The following is a 21,226-nucleotide window of genomic DNA, read 5'->3' on the forward strand; positions in this document are numbered from 1 at the left end:
CGCAAGGGCTCTCGATCGCGGACCCCCTAAGTGGTTCACATACCGAACCGCTGAGACGTTGTCCATCCGCAGAAGGACGCATGACTTCACTGAGTCCCTCGTCCAGCAACGGACGGCGAACGAACCTGCTAGAAGTTCCAAGCAGTTGATGTGAAGTCGCTGTTCGTCGGACGACCAAGCGCCGCCTGTGGAGAAATCCCCGCAGCGTGCGCCCCAGCCAGACCTGCTGGCGTCGGACTCGATCACCAAGTCCGGAACGGACCCGAAAATCGCGCGGCCGTTCCACGCCTCCATGTGGGCAAGCCACCAAGACATTTCTTCTTTGACCTCCACCGACAGGGGAATCAAGCGGTCGTAGGAGAGCCCTCTGCGCAAATGATGCGCTTTCAAACTCTGAAGCGCCCGATAGTGAAGAGGGCCCGGGAATATCGCCTGAATGGACGATGAGAGGAGGCCTACTACTCTAACCACCTGCCGGAGGGAGGTGTGCGATTTGGAGATAGTTTGCCGAAGCACATGCTTGATTTTGGCCAACTTTCTGGACGGCAAACTGAGAGTCTATTTCACCGAGTCCACCACAAAGCCCAGGAACACTATCTGCTGGGCGGGGGTGAAAACAGACTTCTCCCTGTTGACAATAAACCCCAGACCTTGTAACAGGGAGACTGTCTGAGACAGATGAGCGGCCAACTTGCTCGGGTCCTGGCCCAACAGCAAGATGTCATCCAGATAGACGATCAGCCGAATCCCCTGACTCCGCAGGGTTTCGATGGCCGGGTGCAAAATTTTTGTAAAGCACCAAGGGGCCGAGGAAAGACCGAACGGAAGGGCCTTGAACTCGAACACCATGTCTTTCCAGCAAAACTGAAGGAAACGACGATGCGGGGGGTAAATCGGAACCACCAGATACGCATCCTTGAGACGGACCATCCAGTCGTTCGGGAGCAAAACGTCCCTCAAAAGATGGATGCCCTCCATCTTGAAGTGGTTGTACACCACCCAGCCATTGAACTCCCTGAGGTTGATGACTGGACGTCTGCCCCCGTCCACCTTTTCCACAAGAAAAATATTGCTCAGGAAACCCCGGGGGTGGCGCGTTGTTCGACAAATAGCCCCCTTGCGCAGCAGCGCCGAGACTTCTTCGTCGATCAAGAGCGCGTCCGATTGAGAGAACGTTATGGGCCGAGGAGGCTCTACCTGGCGCGGCTGGTCGTAAAACTCTATGCGGAACCCCCGCATGGTCTGAAGGACACATGCGTCCGCTGTAATAGCCTCCCACGCCTGGGGGAAACACGCCAACCTCCCCCCAATAACAACCTGATCCGCAGGGATAACACTCACCGTGTGAATTGTTGCCGCCGGAGTCGTTCCGGAAGTTTCCGCGTCCTCTGAAAAGCTGACCTCTGGTGGGGTAAAAGTTGTTGTAATTCGCAGAGGAGTTGTAGCCTCCTCTGCCGGAGCCGTGCCCTTTTCCGGGCTGTTGCTGACCACCACGGCCGGTCGTGAGGCCCCTACCACGACCAGCCCCCCGGGAAAAACGCTGGAGGAAGACCCGCTTGATGGTCGACTGGGCCTTATCCAGGGAGGTGAAGGTGGAAACAAACTTCCCCAGTTCTTTTATGAACGGCTCGCCAAAGAGCCCTCCTTGGGCAACCGCGCCAGCTTCCGACAAAGCCAAATCGCCCAACTTGGGATCCAGTTTTATCAGCAGCGACCGACGCCGTTCGGTCGAAAGGGCACAGTTGGCATTCCCCAGGAAGATAACAGCCCGCTGCGCCCAGTTGGACAGTACTTCCGGGCAAATGGCGTTGCCCGACACCTTGGCTTCCTCGGCCATATCGAGGATCTTGGTGAGGGGGCCAATGGTGTCCAAGAGCTTGTCCTGGCAGGAGCGCCAGGAACGGTCGATCCCCTTCCGGGGGTCCTTCACTAACTTCGCCATGAAGGTGGCCATCTTCCCATCGAGCTCCGGCGTCATGGCCACCTTCCCATCCAAAGTCGGGCGGGGACATTCGCCTCTCAAACAGCTGCGCGCCTCCTTCTCCAAGGGCTTGCGGAGACGGCCCGCTACAAATTGCGCCACCTTGTCACCAGGCGCCCAAGCGGCCGACCGCGGGTGCATGATTTCGTCCGGGTCCAGCATGCCTGAAGTGTCTTTGGGCAACTCCGTCGAATTGGACGCCGGTCGCCATGACCGCACGGAGTCGTCGTCGTCCGTATCCGCGGGGGAAACCCCCCCGGGGGAGGCCGGGACAACGTCCGCCGGCGTTGAAGGGGTCTGAGGCGGAGGCGCCTCGGAAGCCGACCCGGATGCCTTAGCCAGGAAAGCGTCGCGTAGGCGCTCGAAGGCGTCCTTGTCCACACCTTGTGAACCACTGGGACCCGCGTCCCCACGTGGCTTCTTGGCCGCCGGAGGCCGGCAAGGATCGTTGGCGGGTGACCCCCCTAGGGCCGGTGCCAACTTGGCACATTCTTCGACAATGCGGGCTGAAAGTCTGTTCTCCATAGGCCCAACGATGTCCTGCACGCACTGGTAAATCGACTGATCCACAGCCGCATAGAACTCATTGTCTTGGAGGTACTGGTGTGACTCCTCCTCCTCGACATAGTACCCCTCAGCCATGGCGTCCACCACGCAGTAGAGAATAAATTGGAAACTGAGCGTTCCGATGGCGTACACAGACAGCCACGTGTGGGCAAACCGAAGGTTAGCAAGGGTTGTAGGCCGGTGGAACCGGGCAATCAAAAGGCAGCACCAGCCTTCACAGCGCGCCGACCCTCTCTCCAGAGATCGGGTCTCGCCGCCTCCCAGCGCGCTCGAGCGGGGAACACCCCAGCGGAAGCTGATGTAGGAAAAGGTGTTGAAAAATCGCCCGCAGGCTTCAACGTGGTTACAACCACCAGTACAGACCCCACCGGGGCGTTCAAGCACAGGACAGTACAACCCAAAAGGGCGTCAGGGTTAGGCGGCAGCTGGGCACCTGCGATGTCGACTCCCTAGCGCGGCTCCAATCAGCGAGACGGAAGCTGCGCGCAGGCAGGCGAGACGCAATGGCGCCCTCTAGCGGCGAACTCAACACCGCGGAATACACGGGGACATCGCGTAAGGGGCGAAGGCGTCCCCGCGATGGAAGGGGCTCTGGAAGGGAAAAAACCCCACAGACCCCCCAAAGCAACAGTCAATTCTAACAGAATATGAGAAAAAACACCAAACCTCAAACACAAAATGTGCAAGAGAGGGAGAATAGCACTTAACTGGCTGCGAAGCAGCGAAGAAAGAGGAGGAGTTCGTTGGTTGGACGCCTTATATTGGGACTTATGGACACTAAAAAAGGACTGCCTAATGTTGATCTCATGGGATTTGTAGTTATTAAACAATGTTATTATGATGTTTTCTGATATTCCTGTGTTGGGAATACTAAGAAATTTTCGAGTTTTGATGCTTTTCTGGCTGCTGTGCGATGTTATGTTAATAAACAGCGAAGAGAGAAAAGCATAATCTGAAGCCTCCGGTCCTGACATAGAATTGGAACCAGCTCCTTATCTCCTTCTTGCCGGAAAATGTAGTTTTCATTCACAGGAAGAACCATCGCATAATGGATTGTGCAAACGATATAAATATACCACAGCCCAGTGGTGAAAACGCTGGGCAGAAAATCAACAGCTTATTCCACAAGAGAAAAAAACGGGCGGCCACACTAGTGTTCATAACCATCTCCATAAATTACATTTGCTTGACATCCACAAGGTCATTATTTAATATGTTCACAATCACTGCTATTTGGATATGCATGGTAATACAGAGGTACAGGTGGATCAGAAGGTATTGAGACACCTGTTGGCAAACACAATCTGTTCAGTCTCCCAAATAAAGGTACTACTGCTTTGTGCTACCCTATGCACAGCATGTGAATCCAGAAAATACTCCTGCTTCAAACGGTTCCTTACTTCTCTGTAATACTAGTTTTGCAGATTAAAGATTTTTCTGTATTCACGTGCAACCCTGCCACATCGCTCAACGTTTAAGCAAAAGGTGAGAAAACAATATTTTAAATTGGTAAACCTTAAAACAGCAAAGGACTCGTAGAAGATGGTGATCACACACTGTGACAATGTTTATGTACATCTTATGTAATGGGGCTGAGGTTAAACTGGTGGCGCTACTCACTGATTGACACCTGAAAAGATCTGAAAGCAGGAACATATGGGTTGTTGAGGATCTGACCAATAGATGGCAGAATAATTCCCAGTACATGAATTCAGAAAAAAATATTTAACTACGACACTATTGTTATTGAGGCGTAACCTTTCATGTCTCTTTGGACAAAGTCGAAGAATTTCATGTTGCAAAGTCCTCATTGATTAGATGGCCCTTGTTCTAGATTAGGAGTTTTCAACCTTTCCTGTAGCTCACAATAGTGACACAATTACAAAAGTCATTACCATTAATAACCAGCCCAGTCATGGTTACTCATAGTACTGTGCTAAAAGCTTTAAGTGTGAATTGTATCCATGTGAGAAGCGAAATAATTGCCATAGAAGTAGGTGTTATCTGGAGCTTTGGAAATATCTGCAGCGTTTTCCAGACTCCACATTACTTTCCAGAATTTTTTTTAAATATATTTAAGGTGTGAAATAATCTCTAAACATCTTAACAGTTTCTGAAACTTTCTTTCAAACAAGATTTTTTTTGGGGTTGAATTAACCGATTTTCAATTATTAAAAAAAAGTTAAAGGGAGGTCCTCAAACAGCTTGTTTTAATTAAGTCACATGTACAGATTCTACCTCAGATGTCCATGTGCAGCCATCACATGTTGAAGGCTGCAAAAACACACGAGATGGCTACCATAATGCCAATGATACTCTGAGTATGTTGGGTGGCCACTTTTAGATTAAGGATGTGCAGAAGGAATGCCAGTGGTGGCCCATGTCTGTACCGAGGCCCAAAATGTCAAGATGGATCTCACCGTTCTGCTAAGTCCATGATTATGCCAGGAGTGGATGCAGTTGTGCCAGAAATGCACACCGTTGTGCCCAAATTAATTTCTGTATGTATGCCAGTGAGAGGTAGTTCAGAGGCTTCTGGTTGACCCAGTTATCAGGGAATCGGCATGGTTTGCCAGTGGGCAGGCAGTACACCTGGTGGGAACACAAAACACATTAACATGCACCCACAAAAGTGCACAGCCTACGGTCATCCCCAGTCGTGAGTATGACACTTCTATATTAGTGGTGGTTTTTACAGTAGTCACCTGCTTCCAATCATGTCAACCCTAAGGGTCCAAAATGTATGGACAAGCTGTTATCTTAGGTTATGCAGATTTGTAAAGCACACCATCACCTGGGAAGGAACCTTCCACATTAGTAACATCTACAGCTATGATGTAATGCTTTAATGACTTCTTTCTCACCTCTATCGGAAGTTGGCCTCAGAAACGTCTTGATCTACCACTTTATTTATTTTAGTACTGTAAGCTCTGCAAGTACCGATCCTTCCTACTCCTTTAATACCTGAAAGATTAGCAACATTTGTAAACTCTGCTTAGACAAAAGCCACGTCTTCCACTTCTGCCAAATAGTTGTCCCAACAGACTTTCTGATTTCCCAGTGGGGTTGTACTCTCCCACATCTGTACGAAGGCAACCTACCCTCAGGAGGGAGGTCTCCACAATTTGCATATCTGTTGTCCTAGAAGATTTTATTGGTTTCTTTTGTTATTAATAAGCATTTGTATGATTTACAATCTGCCATTAGTATGGCATTGCAATGTCTTGCTTTATTCCTGGGAATACCCCACCAGGAGCAGGCTCTCCACTGCGGCATTCCCATGGATCTAACTACATCTGGTCACCTGTAACTAAGAAGAGATCTAAAGAATAAAGTACAGATCTTATTACCTACTTCACCTGGTCTACGCTTCTTTCATCATTTTAACACTTCACATACATTTTGATTGCATAATAGTTTCCAATTCGATTTTGTTTGTGTGATGTCTATATATAGTTATTTTCTGTGTTTTGGGTGGGTGCCAGTGAAGGGTTGTATGAAACTGCTCCTATATTTCTGCAGTTGGTAAAGGTACACATTTGTTTGGAAAATGTGTATTTAATGAAGTTATGGTAGTGCTGTTTGATGCTTTTGTAGCACGTTCATGTATATTCAGCCTTTGTTGGGTGTATGTTCAGAGTTGGGTCTTAATTTATATTGTTGTACGGAGGTATTTGATATGTCTTGCAGGCAGTGCCATTGTGAGGATATAGTTGCCCACCTCTGTCTTAACTGTGTTGTGTTGGATCTATCGGCAATGTTCTAATGGATGTTGGTTGTTTTTCATGCGACAGCTGTAGTGCTATTAGTTTAAACCAATAAACGTAATCTTGTCTTGATGAACAATGTCTGTTAGCTGTGGTGCCCAGATATACATTTCTCTGGCTGGGATAGGCTCAAATGTCCAATTCATGAAGTGTCTATGCTGTCTGGTATCCTCCGTGATCAATTAAATTAACTTAATTTTATAAGTACTGATGTTTCTTCAGTATTAGGGGTGTCTTTCATAGATTCACATGCTTGAATATTCCCCGTCGTCGAAGTGGGAGTCCCACGGTACATAAAATAGCAGTAATATATGCATGTATACATGAGAAATATCATAAATAAAATATACATACATATAATGCAATAGAAATGTAAACTTAAAAAAGTACCATAGAACAGAATAGGCCCATTGAAAAGCCCAAGGGAGAATTCACTTTAGTAACATATTAGTCATTATGTGTTGGTCCACATTCCAGCCAATCAGGCTGTAGCCTCCTCTAGAACCTTCTCCTCAGAAGCCCAAGTCCTCAGATTTTCTACCGCTTGTCGTGTGAAGGGAGTTTACCTGAGCTCTGCTCAGTTTTTCACCAGTTCTAGCTGTTTTCCCTTCAGAAATGTCTTCTACAAAGAAAACCCTTTTCAAGGCTTGTCCATCCTGTGGTAAATTGCGCCTTTTTCATGAGGACCCGCACAGTAAGTGTATTTACTGTCTTTACCCGGATCATAATGCCTCTACCTGCAAGTTCTGTCGCACTTTTCCCCCTAAAACATTGAGGGATAGAGAGGCCCGTCTCCTTCTGTGGCTACAGAAGTTGAGATCATCTGAAAATGTGGTTTCTGATGCTGAGTGTCATCTGGATTTTCAAAATCCTCTCAGAAGCGTGGGTCTGAGACTGAGGTACCATCTCCTTTTCTTAAGAAGAGTAGAATGTTGGGTTCCTTCAAGGATGTCTCCCCACAGGACTTGCTTCAGGGCGCGCCTACGGGACCTGGCTCTCTGGTGTCTAGACCCAAAGCTATGCCCTCCTCTTCAAAAACGGGCACTGGCTCGTCGACGGGCTCGTCGACGCGTCAGTAGACGTCTTCAGCGACGACAGTCAGTCATGGCTGTTTCTACATCGACGACCACTTGTTCCCTGTCAACCAGCTCTGCAACGATGACGACCATCTAGTCGACGAGCAGTCAAGAGGTGAGACCCATCTCGTCTATCATTAAGATCTTGTCGACGACCAAACCGTCGACGAAGAAATCGTCGACGCGCCTCTCGTCGACGGGTCCTCCGTCGACGAAAAACAAGCCATCGTCGACGACTACTCCGACGACGGGATCTTCATCGTCGATGATTGCCTCGTCGACGGTAACCACTCCGTCGACTACTGATATGTCGACGGTTCATTCTCGTCGACGAAGGCATCTTCGTCGACGGCAAAGGCTGCAACCTCGTCGACTAGCTCGTCGACGACCAAAAAATCATCGTCGACCAAGAATAAGCTGCCAATTCATACGCCTGTTTCTTTGACAACGGCGCAAGGGTCCCAGGGTGGTGCAAAGACTGGAGATCTCGTTAACGGGCTCGTTGATGTCGCACCAACCCCTAACCACTGCTACCACCTTCAAAGTGGTTACTTCCTCGTCTCTCAAGGCTATACCACTCATTCAGTTAAGTCCAGTAAGGAGTGGATCTCAGCTTCCGGAGAAATTATTTCAGTCTGGAGAAGAGGAATCCGGAAATGACTCTGAAATGGATCATACTTATGGGCCGGCGTCCAGTCCTTCTGAATTACACATTAAATGTCAGGATTATAGTGATGAGGATGAAAATAATGACGTCTAAGATGGGAATGAACTTTTTCCAATTGATAAGGCAGAACCAACTAATTATGAACAGGTTACACAAATCCCTTTGTCTTTGGTGCAAAACCTGCAACACATGCTGGATGACTACAATCGTAGGTTTCCACCATCTTTGCCTACTTCTCCAGCATTTCAAGTGCCCCGGTCTCAGTCTCCAGCGCCTCAACCTCAGTCTCCAGCACCTCGACCTCTAGCTCCGGCGCCTGTTGCACCTGCGTCTCCAACTGGTACTCGTCCTGATACCGATAATGAGGACCAAAATCCTCATAACCCTGGGGATAACGACACCGATAATGAGATGCAGGATTGGGGCAATTATAGGGCACAGACACCTTCTACTCCACCTGCATCACCAAGAGCCTCCCCGCCAGTAGATATCGCGAGTTTTCATAACCTTATGGTTCGTGCTGCGAAGAGGTTCCATCTAACAATTGAGGCGCAACAAAGTGATTGTTTTTTATACGATTTTAAGGACTTACCTCAAAAGCAATCGCATACAATTCCTATAATTGACCACATATGGCAAGAAGGTCTGAGGTTAATGGAACGTCCTAATTCCATACCAGCTGTTTTGCCCAGATTGGACAAAAAATATAAAGCTCCACCTACTTCTCTGGCCTGTTTGCTTTCTCAACCTAAAGCGGATTCTGTGATCACTCAGGTGGCACAAAAAAGATCTCGAAATCCTGCCATACCACTAACATCTCCGCCTGATCAGGATGGCCGTAAGTTGGACTCCATTGGTAAAAAATTTACAACAATGGCGGCGACAACTGTGAGAGCATCCAACGCCTTGGATATTCTAGGTCGCTACGACCGCCAAATGTGGTCAGAGATCGCTCAACAGGAAGTGTCAACGATTTGCGAGCCGGCATCCACACAGTCGAGCGGGAATGCCTTTCCAATAGATTGGTCGAACGACTTCATCTACGCATTTCCCCCACTTCCGCTCATTCCTCGCCTATTGCACAGAATGAGGTTCCAACCGTGCCAAATAATCCTGATCGCACCCAAGTGGCCAAGACGTCCTTGGTTTTCGGATCTTCTTCTGTTCTCTCTGACAAATCCGATACCATTGCATCCTCTGCCTCATCTTCTCACGATGCAGCAAGGTCAGATCTGCCATCCGGATCCAGCATATCTCCAACTTCATGCATGGAACCTGAGTACAATGCATTTGCACACATAAATATCGACGAGGATTGTAGGGTGGTACTAGCAAGTGCTCGCGCTCCATCTACCATTAAAACTTACCAGCTGAAGTGGAAGCGTTTCTGTGCTTGGTGCTCCACTAAGACCTTGGATCCCATGTATGCTCAGCCTGAGCAGATCTTGCCGTTCTTCCTGTCATTAGCAAAATCAGGACTATCACACTCTACTCTAAAGGTGTTTTTGGCTGCAATTTCCCGTTTTCGCCATGATGGCGTAACATCTTTGTACTCCTCCAGAATAATTAGGCAATTCTTCAAGGGCCTCTTTCGGATGTTCCCACCAATCCGTCGGCCCCCACCTACTTGGCGTCTGAACTTGGTTTTGTCTCAACTACTTTTGCCTCCATTCGAGCCCATCCATTCTGCAAATCTAAAATTCCTCACTTGAAAAGTGGCTCTTTTGCTTGCTCTGACTTCATCCAGGCGTGTCAGCGACATCCAGGCATTTACTATACAGCCACCGTTTCTACAGTTCTCCAACAAGGCTGTTACTTTGAGAACAAATCCCAGTTTCATTCCATTGGTTCCCAGTGATTTCCATCTCAATAAACCAATTATTCTTAAAACTTTCTTTCCTGCACCACAATCTGCAGCGGAACGCTCTTTGCACACTCTGAATGTGAAGCGCTGCCTCAAGTTTTACATTCAACGCACAGCAACTTTTAGAAAGACAAATCAATTATTTGTGGCATATGGCCCAGTGTGCAAAGGAGAATCTGTTACCAAACAGACTATCACCAGATGGATATCGTCTGCCATATCCTACTGTCATCAACGGTCTGGCAAACCCCTTCCTGCTCGAGCTTATTCCACGAGAGCTGTGTCGACTTCTGCTGCCCTCTTTGCGGGGGTACCTCTGAGACACATCTGCAGAGCTGCTACTTGGTCTAGCAGCCATACTTTTACAAAGCACTACTGCCTGCAATCAACAGATGCCGCGGATGCGGCAGTAGGTCAAGCGGTGCTGCGGAATCTTTTCCGATGAAGGTGAGCCTCTGTTGCTACCCGCCTCCAGTCACAAAGGTTTTTTCTCATGATTTTTAGTATTTATTACTTATTAAGTGATATGTTTTGCCAAGACTTTTATTGTGTACCTCCTTTATGACTTGTGGTGATTTACTGCTTTCTACTCTTATTCAAGCATGTGAATCTATGAAAGACACCCCTAATACTGGAGAAGAACAAAAGTTACTTACCTGTAAACTGTGGTTCTCCAGTATTGGTGTCTTTCATAGATTCACATGCGACCCTCCCATCCTCCCCTCAGAGGCTCTCTTCTCACGCACTTATACTTACTTGTGCTACGAAAATCTGAGGACTTGGGCTTCTGAGGAGAAGGTTCTAGAGGAGGCTACAGCCTGATTGGCTGGAATGTGGACCAACACATAATGACTTTAATATGTTACTAAAGTGAATTCTCCCTTGGGCTTTTCAATGGGCCTATTCTGTTCTATGGTACTTTTTAAAGTTTACATTTCTATAGCATTATATGTATGTATATTTTATTTGATATTTCTCATGTATACATGCATATATTACTGCTACTTTATGTACCGTGGGACTCCCACTTCGACGACGGGGAATATTCAAGCATGTGAATCTATGAAAGACACCAATACTGGAGAACCACAGTTTACAGGTAAGTAACTTTTGTTCTTTTCCTCCTTAGAGATTATTGAACCGATTTAGGTTTTTCTTTGGTGCTCTTAGAATAACTTTAGCATGGTGCTTTAAAATATAGATTAAGTGGAAGGAAAAGTAATAATGGAAGTCTAAATAATAGCATTTTATGTGGTGATCCTTTGAAAAGCTTTATACATTTCAGCTTGCTTTTTGGGATACTAGGGGCCCGGACGGACATAACCTATTATGGGTTCGACCAACTTAAGTTGAGAGTTTTCAGTATGTGGTAGAGCCACATCCTCTTAGTTGCTCAACTTAATTATGCTGAATTTGAAAAGTTTGATACCTGATTGGACAGACTTGATATTTGCAGTCAAGTTCGATAGAAGATCCAACTTGTCACTATCCATTTTTTGGTTATTCATGCAGGCATTCCGCTTAGAAACATTCTGAATAAGTTAGATCTTAACACTGGCCTGCACTGCTTTGATGGTGCTTGAATTCACCCTTACTAAGACCACTTCTACAGTAGCCAATAGCACATATTCTTTTAGGACAAGAAGTGCTTTTGTTAGGTTATTCTCGGTTTAGTCACCTTCACAGTTCTTCTGTTTACTCTGCACCCTGGTTCCACACGTTTTGTAGTGGACTGTTTTAACCTCTTCGCTGCTGATGACGAGCTCAGCTCGTCATCAGCTACGGCGCTCGTATGCTGATGAGCTGAGCTTGTCATGTAACGCGGGTTTTTGAAAAACGCCGCACACAGCGGGAAAAGCCGCAGCAGCGATGCGGTTAAGGTCTACTTGTGAGACCTATTTAGATTTGAAGTTTTCTTGGAAGTCCTCTTTTGTTCAATATCCAGGCAGATCTGTTAAGTGGGAACAATTTTCTTTTTCTTCTAAATATTATTCTGGCCATGCGATCAAAGCCTAAGCTCTCCTGTGAGTTCAGAATTCACTAGAAGGCTTGGTCAGACTGCAGTTTACATTGTATGGCAAGAAGCATAGATGCTGAGTCCATCTGACTTACCCAGAGTAAAGGCATTTTCAGTAGCACTCTAGAAGAATGCCCACTCTCTGGGATTGTGGGACATCTGATATTTAGTATTTTAGGTCGTTTGTAATTATTTCTCTTAATTTGTGTGCAGACTCATACGACCCATTTCCAAGTATTTTTAAGTCTGGCAGTGGAGTAAACAGAAAACAAGAAGGTATTAATTAGTAATTCTATTCATTTTTTCCCTCTATAGTGTGTGGGTCCAGATGATAAACTAGTTTTGATGGGACAATGCAGTGTAGAGGGAAAAGTCTCTGTATACAGTCTTGTACCATTAACAGTCGCAAACATTAAAGATATGAACGATCCTCGTGCAAAACCTACAGATACAAAGTCTGTGCAAGAGGTCAACAGTGCTGATCATTGAGTGGAATTAAATGTAATTTATGCACTCTCCGAAGGAGGGGCTGAGTAAAATCAAATTGAGCAGGTTCTGCGGAATGGACCATTACGCTTTTAAGGCCTTAGATTGTTCTAGAAGTTTTTATGCCTCTCCTCTCTCACTTTCTTTAGGGCTTGATTGTTCTTGGAGAGGCACCTCCGCAGGATACGCTAGCAGATCGGAGACACCTCCTTGGAGCAGAGGCTAAAGTTGAGAGCGCTCTGACATTGCCTGTTGGTGCAGACAGACTGGTAAGTTTAGAAGGGATAGAGGGACTTATGTAAACAGCGTGTTGAAGCTAAGGGGAGATTGGATCATGTCCACCTCCCATTATGTGGCACTTGGAGTAACAACAACCTACATTGCTTAGGTCTGATTTTATAGAGGTGGTGGTAGGACACATCTTTCTTTTGTTCCAGGGAGCCTCTCCATTGGAGTGCAGTGAGTATAGTATTGTGTAACTCAGTTAATCAGAAATAGTGGAGAGTCACAGAAAAAGAGCTTCTCTGCCAACAAAGACTTTCTTAACTGCATTATCCCAGCCCCAGAAATGATGACAAAACCACACAAAAACAACTCTAAGAGCTGCGGTCATTTCCATTTTTCCTGCAGCTTCCGACGCAGATCGGGATTTAGTTCTCACAAACGCATGACTGTGATGGATTTCTACCTTTGTCTAAAGTCAAGCCAGAAGTGCGCCCTGATGAATCCAAAGGTGATCAAAGACTACAAAGCTAAGTGTCAGTGGAAATCAGGAAAAGGCCGCTCCTGCTCAAAGCAGAGGATTCAGACCCGTTTTCGGGGCTACACTTCAAGTTTCGGGTAAGTTCAAAATGAAGAAAAAACACAAACCATAAGCGGGCCTCTTTCGAGGCTCGCCACTCTCCTGAGAAGTTGCCAGGACTTCAAGCTCCCCCATGGTCTTTTTCCCGGTCCCCTGTCGAACAGATTATGCTGCCTGTTCAGATGCACCCTGATTTTCTGGGCCAGTCTGCGCTTCTGCAGCAACTTAAAGCGTTTAAGGAGGCCATGCGTTACACCTTCGTGCCCATGGATCTGTGGTGGGTCCCAGATGGATGACTGCTGCCAGGCCCAGAATCCACATCCTGCTATGCCTTTAAAACATACTGGGTGTCCAGCTCTGACTCTGGGGCTGTTACTATGCCCGGTGCCACGATCAACCCCGGTTTCTGACATAGAGACAATAGTAGTCAGACCCCGAACTGAATCCTGCCTGAGCTTAAACAGAGCTGTGCACAAGTTCACCTTGTACAATCCCAGTCTACTTTCATTCTGACTTGGAGTAGGCAATGCCTTTTGCCTACAGGATGCCCTCCAGTACTCCAGCAACTAGACAGAGGCCTTTTTCCTATTTTAGATCTTTGCCCTCACACTTTCTTCCGAACAGGACAAATTCAGAGTGCTCACATTGGCCCATGATCTATCTGCCCTAGATCCAGAAGACTCTACTGTAGCACTGAATTTGCTGGACACCTATTATCACATTCCTGCCCTGCATTCCCATAAGTGTTACCTAAGGTTCAATCTGGGCCAGGAGCATTCTCAGTTCTACGTGCTCCCTTTTCGCCTTTCCAGTGCCTCTCAGGTGTTCACAAAAGTGATGCCGGTTGCAGCAGATCTTCAGAGGTTCGAGCAACGAGTCTTCCCATAACTTGACTGGCTGTTGAAGGCGCGCTCGGCACACAGTCTGTTGTAAACCACTTTCAGACTACTTTGAACCACCAAACATCATAAGATCACGATCAATGTGACTGTCACATCTGACTACTTTGCAGAAACTAGTGTTTACCAGAGCTGTTCTGGATATTGCAATTTCAAGCTTTCCTTTTGGGTAAACGAGTCCAGATCATCGGGCTATAAGCCTGATGTTTCACACTTCTTGCCATTTCGCTTCCTGGTAGTAGACCACACCAGGTGGCACATGCTAGCTCTGCTTTGGAATACGAGTTCTCAGTAGGTTCAGCACCAAGGGAACCCGTGTGCTTGAGAAGACTGCAAATGACTTGCAGTGGTTGCTTCTCGACCACGATTGGACAGACAACAGACCCCTCTTGCTACAGTGACAGTAAGTTGCTTTTGGGTTGCAGAGTTCATCTGGGAGAGTTCAAGATCAGAGGACTCTGATTTCTGGTGTAAACCTGTCTCCACATCAACCTGTTGGAGCTGTCATTCATCTTGCCCTGAAGGCCTTCCTACTGTCCAAGAGGAGGCTGGTTCAGGTTCTCATGGACAACACCGATACTGTGTGGAACTGCAACACACAGGGTGGGCTTGTGTCCTGAGCGTCCTATGCCAAAAGGAGCTTCACCTCTTGAGCTGATTGGAGTAACACTGCATTTCCGTTGTCATGAACCTCTTGACATATTCTTTGAACTTAACACAATAACCCAGTTGATAGCACCTGGTAGATAACGAATGGCAGTCACATCTATGGCACAGGATATCTTCCATCAATGGGAAGAGACAGATTTAGATATTTTTGCCATGACAAAAAAATGCAATGTCAGCAATTTTGTGAGCTGGCATTTCCAAGAAGGCTCTTTGAGACTTATTCTGGATAGTGTGGCGCACTAGATTCCTGGACACCCTTCTCCCGTTATCTCTCCCACACCTAGTTTTGAAGATGATCTGAAAAAACCGGGCCTTAGTCTCCCTAGTGAATTTGGCAATGAAAATGTGGTATGCAGACCTTCTGGACATTAGCTTCTCTCCTCTAGTCAGGCTTTGCTTTCGGGAAGATGTGGGCATCAGTGCACACGTTCCCAAAGCACTGCTCCCTCAAAAGCCAGGTCCACCTTGAAGGGCATTATACTGTTCTTTCTGATTTGAGCTATTTTGCAGACTCACCACCTTAGAAGGAACTGCTTTTGTATCTATTCTGAAGACGAGGAATCTGAATTTAGAGCCATATCCATCAGAAGAAAGTTACTGACCTTCAGTAACCTTCTATCTGGTCGATATTCTAACTGGAGAATCCTTGCCTCCCTCCCGCCTCCCCATTCTGTGAACTAATCTCTTTCAATCTGAAACAATCCCAATCTAGTAATCTGCATACTGGTTGCCACTGTATGTTGGGCTCCACGTCAGCGCTCACAGATCTAGTCAAGAAAGAAACTGATGTAAACACTCAAGGGTGCTGCTGATATGCAGCTCTTGTTACTTCTGGGATGGAATGAAGTAGATGACGATAGTCCAGTCTGGCATCTGGGATATTCTAAAGTTGCGGAATCTTCGATTCGGATATCCACCAGAAAGCGCTTTGCCAAAGTTATGTTAAGTTTGTTTTGTGCTTCAGCACGCCTATCACTTAATTTCAAAACTGTTACAGGAAGAGAACTATAGAACTAAAATATGTATAGTTGCTGATACCAGTTTGTGCAAGACATGTATGTTAGATTAGGGATTGAAAAGAACCAAAATAAAGCTCTTGTATCAGGTTGAATTATCTGCTTATACCTTTTCCAAATGCCATGGCATGTCTTATCCAAATGCAAGGCTTTTCTATTTGCAAAGAATCTTCATGTATCTTAACCTTGATTGACTGCTTAAGCGAAACAGTGATTCATCTTTTGAGTATTCAGTCAGAACTTGTAGGTGAGTTCTCTCCCATGATGCCTTTAAAGTGGATGCTATAGGAGTGGTTATTTGTTAATTTTCTTGTCGCACCTGGCCTATATCTTCTGCCACAGTCAAAAATCTGAAACGCCAAGACCTTATAAGTCATAGCCGCGATCCAAGATGAATGCTTTCTTCAAGGAAGTTAATTCATTCTATTGCTCCCGGGAACGGTCAACACATTCATAGACTAGAAGACAAAATGTTTCTCATTCCTTAAGATTTGCTCTGCCGGTGCTGCTATTTAGGTGTATGTCAGTCTGTCTGCCCTGGAGGCTTCAATACAGACAAGATCTTCGCCCCAGGATGTCTTGCAAATTTCTCACCCTTACTATGGGCCACCTGAATGCTTATGATACACACATCTGAACCTACTGCTGCCTAACCACGCAGAAGTCTTGTCCAATATTGCATGTTACCAAAAGATTTTAATCTACTCATAGTTTCGTCCAAGGCTTGCTCCAATAAGGGAGAAGCAGATGCTTGCTTTACCGAGGTGTATACCGATTCCAGGCATTTACAGTTACTAGATCAGTGTATATCTTTGCAAACCACTATTGCATTGATACGGACTCTAGAAGGGAGGGGGGGGTAATGATCTCGCTGGACACGCCCCTTTCACCACCTGTATCATCGTTTTCTATGTTCATTGTCCTAAGTACCCTTGTGAGGGTAAGCTTGCTGCTCGCCAATTGTTCATGAATTTAAAAACGAATCTCATGGTGGAAAAACTACTCTATTATGCTTGTTCCTCGTCGTGCCTTTGCTCTCAAAGTTCATAAACTTCTAGGCTAGAAATACGACCAAATATGGAAGAGGGATCTCCATAGATTCTCTGTCGGACCTCCAGAAAGGAGCTGTTCTATAGAATATGCTGCTGATGAGAGAACTAGGAGGACAAGGGCCAGCTTTTAGTCTGATTGTCTCCAGCCTTTTTCCCCCCCGTTGGTTGCAGTTTTAATTTTTGAGTGATTTTTCTAATTAGTATGATTAAAAAAATAAAGTTGCAGTCTGTTCTTAATTGTTTTCAATTTAGTAACTTATGTATTTTGAAAATGTGTTGAGGCCCCCACCTCTACGAAGCTATTCGGTTTGTGTGATCTCAGGGATAGAGGGAACCAGGATTTCAAGCAAGTTATTTTTTTCTCGTTAGCTTGAAAGAATTGCATGTGACGTCTAGGGGCACTTGCAATAAATACCAATGAAAAAGAAAAATTATAACAGTATGAAGACATTCAGCGCCTTTGGTGTGGCATACATCTTTGTGATATCATGAGTTTACTAAGTATAAACATTGAACAATTACTAAACATTATTAAACGACAATAGCCATTGAACTTGGATAAGCACAATGGGTATCTTATCAAGCACTTTATAGATTAGTGTTTTTTTTGCTTTCTATTAATTAATGTGCTCTGGCAAAATGAGTTACAAATGGCGCTTTCCATCAAAAGCTAAAGCAATAAGAAAATATCTTGGATATTTGTGGCATTGAAGTTGGTTTTCATATGCAACTGTCTTTCAAAAAAAAATTTGGATTTCTATTGTCATCTTGCTTATGATGGTACCATAATTTTAATGTGTATTTCATGTCCACTCAGCATATTAAAACATGTTATATTCGTCTTTAACCAACCGAATATAGGTGTAATTTCAAAATAAAAGTAGCTAATATTAGAAAAAGACTACCAAGAAAATGGGTTTCCAAAATGGGTGTTCTTGCATTAACGTGCATTCTTCATACATTCATGTTTTGAGTATTGTCTACTGAAATAATGTTATTCTAAAAAATGTATTCAAATTGGGGAACCAAAGTAGCAGAAAAGGACTGTATTATCTGTCAACCAACACAAACAAATTAGTGGAGTCTTAAACTAATCTCTAGAGATAGGAGCCTCTACTTCTTTGCCTCAGTCAGTGGCTCATTATATCTGAAATCTTTGAATACTTGAGCCCTCATGCACACACTATTGCTTCTATTGTTTTGTATAAATAATGATAACATGATTACATGCTGTCTTTTTTTTAAAATGTTTTTTCCGTGCAGGTTGCTACCAATTCCAGTTTAGCTGCCTGTCCCAAATCCGAGTCTGCCTCCTCCAAACCCTGCAGTGCACCAAGACCGGTCAATGGTGTAATCAATGCGTAAGTTGTGATCTAAGAGCTTACAATGTGTTTAAAACTCAAAAGCAAGAAACATGCTTCCAAGGAGAGGTCACTTGCTTGTCATGTTAAGCATGTATAAGTACTGGTTTGAAGCAGTCGTTTAATCCCAGGTTACATACATGCTGTTGCGTTACCTGCACATCGCTAGAAGCGTGCAAAATATATCTACCACTGACAGCCAATCCTTAAAACAATTATGTGATAACATAATTGTTTAATGACAAAAGCCTTAAGGGCAGAGATTTATTTTCTGTTATGAAATGCTTTTCAATGAAAGGGTCCTTTTCAAATTGCCAAACATCACTAACGCCAATAAGAAAAAGATAAAATGTTATTATACCTTCATGCATGATCTTCTTTCCCAAGGACCCCCATATTCAAACCATTGCAAAGAAAAGAAAATCAATAATTTTTATGCGGGTTAAGTGGCCCATGGACCAGATTTCATCTTGTATAGATGAGGTAAGGTGGTAATTCCCCTCATTTAATGTTATAGTAGAAAGGGAGCAGTTATAACCAGCATAATCGGAAAACAATATTTGATAATTGTTCCAATTTTGTATATCTTGCTCTTTTCTACATGAAGCAGGTGAAGGCTTGTAAAATCTGGACTTTGGCACAAGCTCTGCCATGTATATGAACATTGAAGTCCCACATGTGAAAGGAACTTGGACTTTTTGATCATTTAGATAGGTTGTAGTAACTGGCCCTAAATATTAGATTACCTTACATAACCCATTTCTACCTCCGTTTTGAAGTTGTTGTTCAGACCTGACTAAATATGTAGCAAAAATGCTAAATTCTCTGCATTCTTTTTTTATTTTCATACTCCTTTCTAGTCTTCAATCTGGGCTAGCATCAAGGACTGCTGGGGATAGCTGTGAAGCCGATGAGTTTGCTCAGAAAAAACAGCGGTTAAACCTAGTCCAGTCTCCCCCTGATGGCAGTTGTGTGGCAGCTCGTACTCGGCCTGTCCTGAGCTGCAAGAAAAGGCGGCTGGTGCGACCAAGCACTGTCGTAGCACTCTCTAAAAAGGTGAGTGTTTTCTCTCAAGACGTACTTTGCACTCAACTTTCCAGTGTAATCGAAAGCTTGCAGCAGTTTTAAATTCCATAAGCGTATTTCAGCATTTAAATGTTTTAGCACTGCATTTATTAGATTTTCTAGACCCCTACCAGCTGGAAATGTACTTGACCATAGAACATGACTGCATATGTTTGGCCAACGCCAATGATTATCATGAATGCTATCTTCAGTAGAAAATGAACTTAGATACCTTACCCCGATTGCTTTGCATATTTATAGTTGGCAATAAGGAGCTGTCCCTAACCATGGAATAATGGTCTGCATGCCATAGGTTGTAACATGATTTTTTACCTGTAGGAGTAGTTTTGCAGTTTTTAGGTCTCGCAGAGAGACCTAATGCCGCCCATCCACAAAGCTGACTTTTTACGAGCCGGATTTGTAGAAGTGCACGTGCTCGTGACCGCGCTTCTATCACAGCCATCAGCCTCCCTCCCATGGGCAGCTTGGCCTCAGGCATTCACCCAAGCGCAACTTCTCCTCCCCTAATTACATCCCTGCTGTTTATTTCTTTGACGGCCGCGAGGCCGTGCTTCAAAGGATCCGCTCCTTCATCCCCTGCTTTAATTACATTAGCGGTAAAGGGCTTGTTTGGCAATAGACACTAACATGCGAGAACACTGCTTTTCAAGCATGCGCATTGAACGTCTCCTAGAGCAAGCACATACTGCACATAACAAACAGGAAACATGTACATGCACATCAGACCTCCTTTCATTTTCCTGAGTATCTGTTCCATTCACAAGTAACTATCTTTCACTACGTATCTGCGGAACTCCACCCTCTACTTTCCCCAGCGCACCATCCCACAACCGTACAAGAACCCCACCCCCGCCTGGCCTGGAGAGCCTGTCCTTTAACCACGTCACCAACTGGGCTGCCTCACTGAGACAGTCAGCCCGGGGGAGGCTGTGGCTGCGTCCAGGTCCAGCTGTCAGTCACCTAAGCCTGGTCATTGTTGTACATGGAACTTTACTCCAGATCAACACATCTGGCATTCATTTACATTGATTGCCTCTTCTATGCCTCACACTCTGCCATGCCTCACCTTGTCTTGTTTTGTTCACTTCTATATAGCGCGAAGTCTACCCAAAGGTGTTGGAGCTCTTTACACGAGCCCCACTTACATTACACAATGTCACGTTCATTTCACATAGGCACGGGGAGATTGTGTGATTACAGATTTGCCCAGAATCACACCATGTTGAGCTGACGCAGAGACTGGAATCTAATAATTCCATAGTTCCAAAGTCGACGGCTCTGTAATGGCACGTCCTCTCGAAAGGTAGCCCGGTATCTGCTGTTCCAGCAGCGCCGGCCCAGGGAGTACAGCAGTCCGAGAGCACAACACACTGACCAGCGCCTCGAGGTATTTTTGTAGCCCATGCACGACCGTCTACCCTATGCATGCTCGTAGGTACAGTGGCACAAGGGCCCTCTTGAGATTTAATGGTTCATGCACCCCAAACATTCTTTCATTTACCGCCTTGCTGGACGAAAGCAGACCTATTTTCCTTTGCATTAGGGCCCAATGCGCCCTTTCAACGCCACTGCGCGTGCCCCGACATGGGCATAAGGACAGCACCCTCCCTGCTAATGTAATTTTATAAAAACAACCAAGGGAGCATTTTTTTTTCTCCAAATGTCAGCCCGCCACCTCAGACGGCTTTGGCGGGGCTGTCACCAGCAGCTGCGCCATAAAGTTCGAGGCATGTGGGCTGCTGAATTCATATCTGTGCATAGATCGCCACCTAGTGTTGGGTCCGGATGATTGCACATTGTTCTGGAAGAGTCTTCGAAGTATCACAAGATAGGTGGCTCCTCCCCTGGACTACAGTGCGCATGGGCATCGACTCCATCCTCAGATTGTTTTTTTCCGCCATTGGGTTCGGATGTCT

The 21,226-nt window shown here is 45.5% G+C and overlaps 1 protein-coding gene across 1 annotated transcript in view; it reads left to right on the forward strand.

Annotated features, from left to right (window-relative positions):
- KANSL1 (KAT8 regulatory NSL complex subunit 1) overlaps window positions 1-21,226 on the forward strand; it is a 430,493-nt gene that overhangs the window by 74,365 nt on the left and 334,902 nt on the right. The window contains exons 3-5 of the mRNA XM_086919827.1: window positions 12,575-12,694; window positions 18,127-18,224; window positions 19,085-19,280. Coding sequence (XP_086775953.1) covers window positions 12,575-12,694; window positions 18,127-18,224; window positions 19,085-19,280 — 414 coding nt within the window. The remainder of the gene's footprint in view (window positions 1-12,574; window positions 12,695-18,126; window positions 18,225-19,084; window positions 19,281-21,226) is intronic.

The sequence above is a fragment of the Lissotriton vulgaris genome, chromosome 5 (genome assembly GCF_964263255.1).
Source record: "Lissotriton vulgaris chromosome 5, aLisVul1.2, whole genome shotgun sequence".
In the NCBI taxonomy this organism is placed as follows: Eukaryota; Metazoa; Chordata; class Amphibia; order Caudata; family Salamandridae; genus Lissotriton; species Lissotriton vulgaris.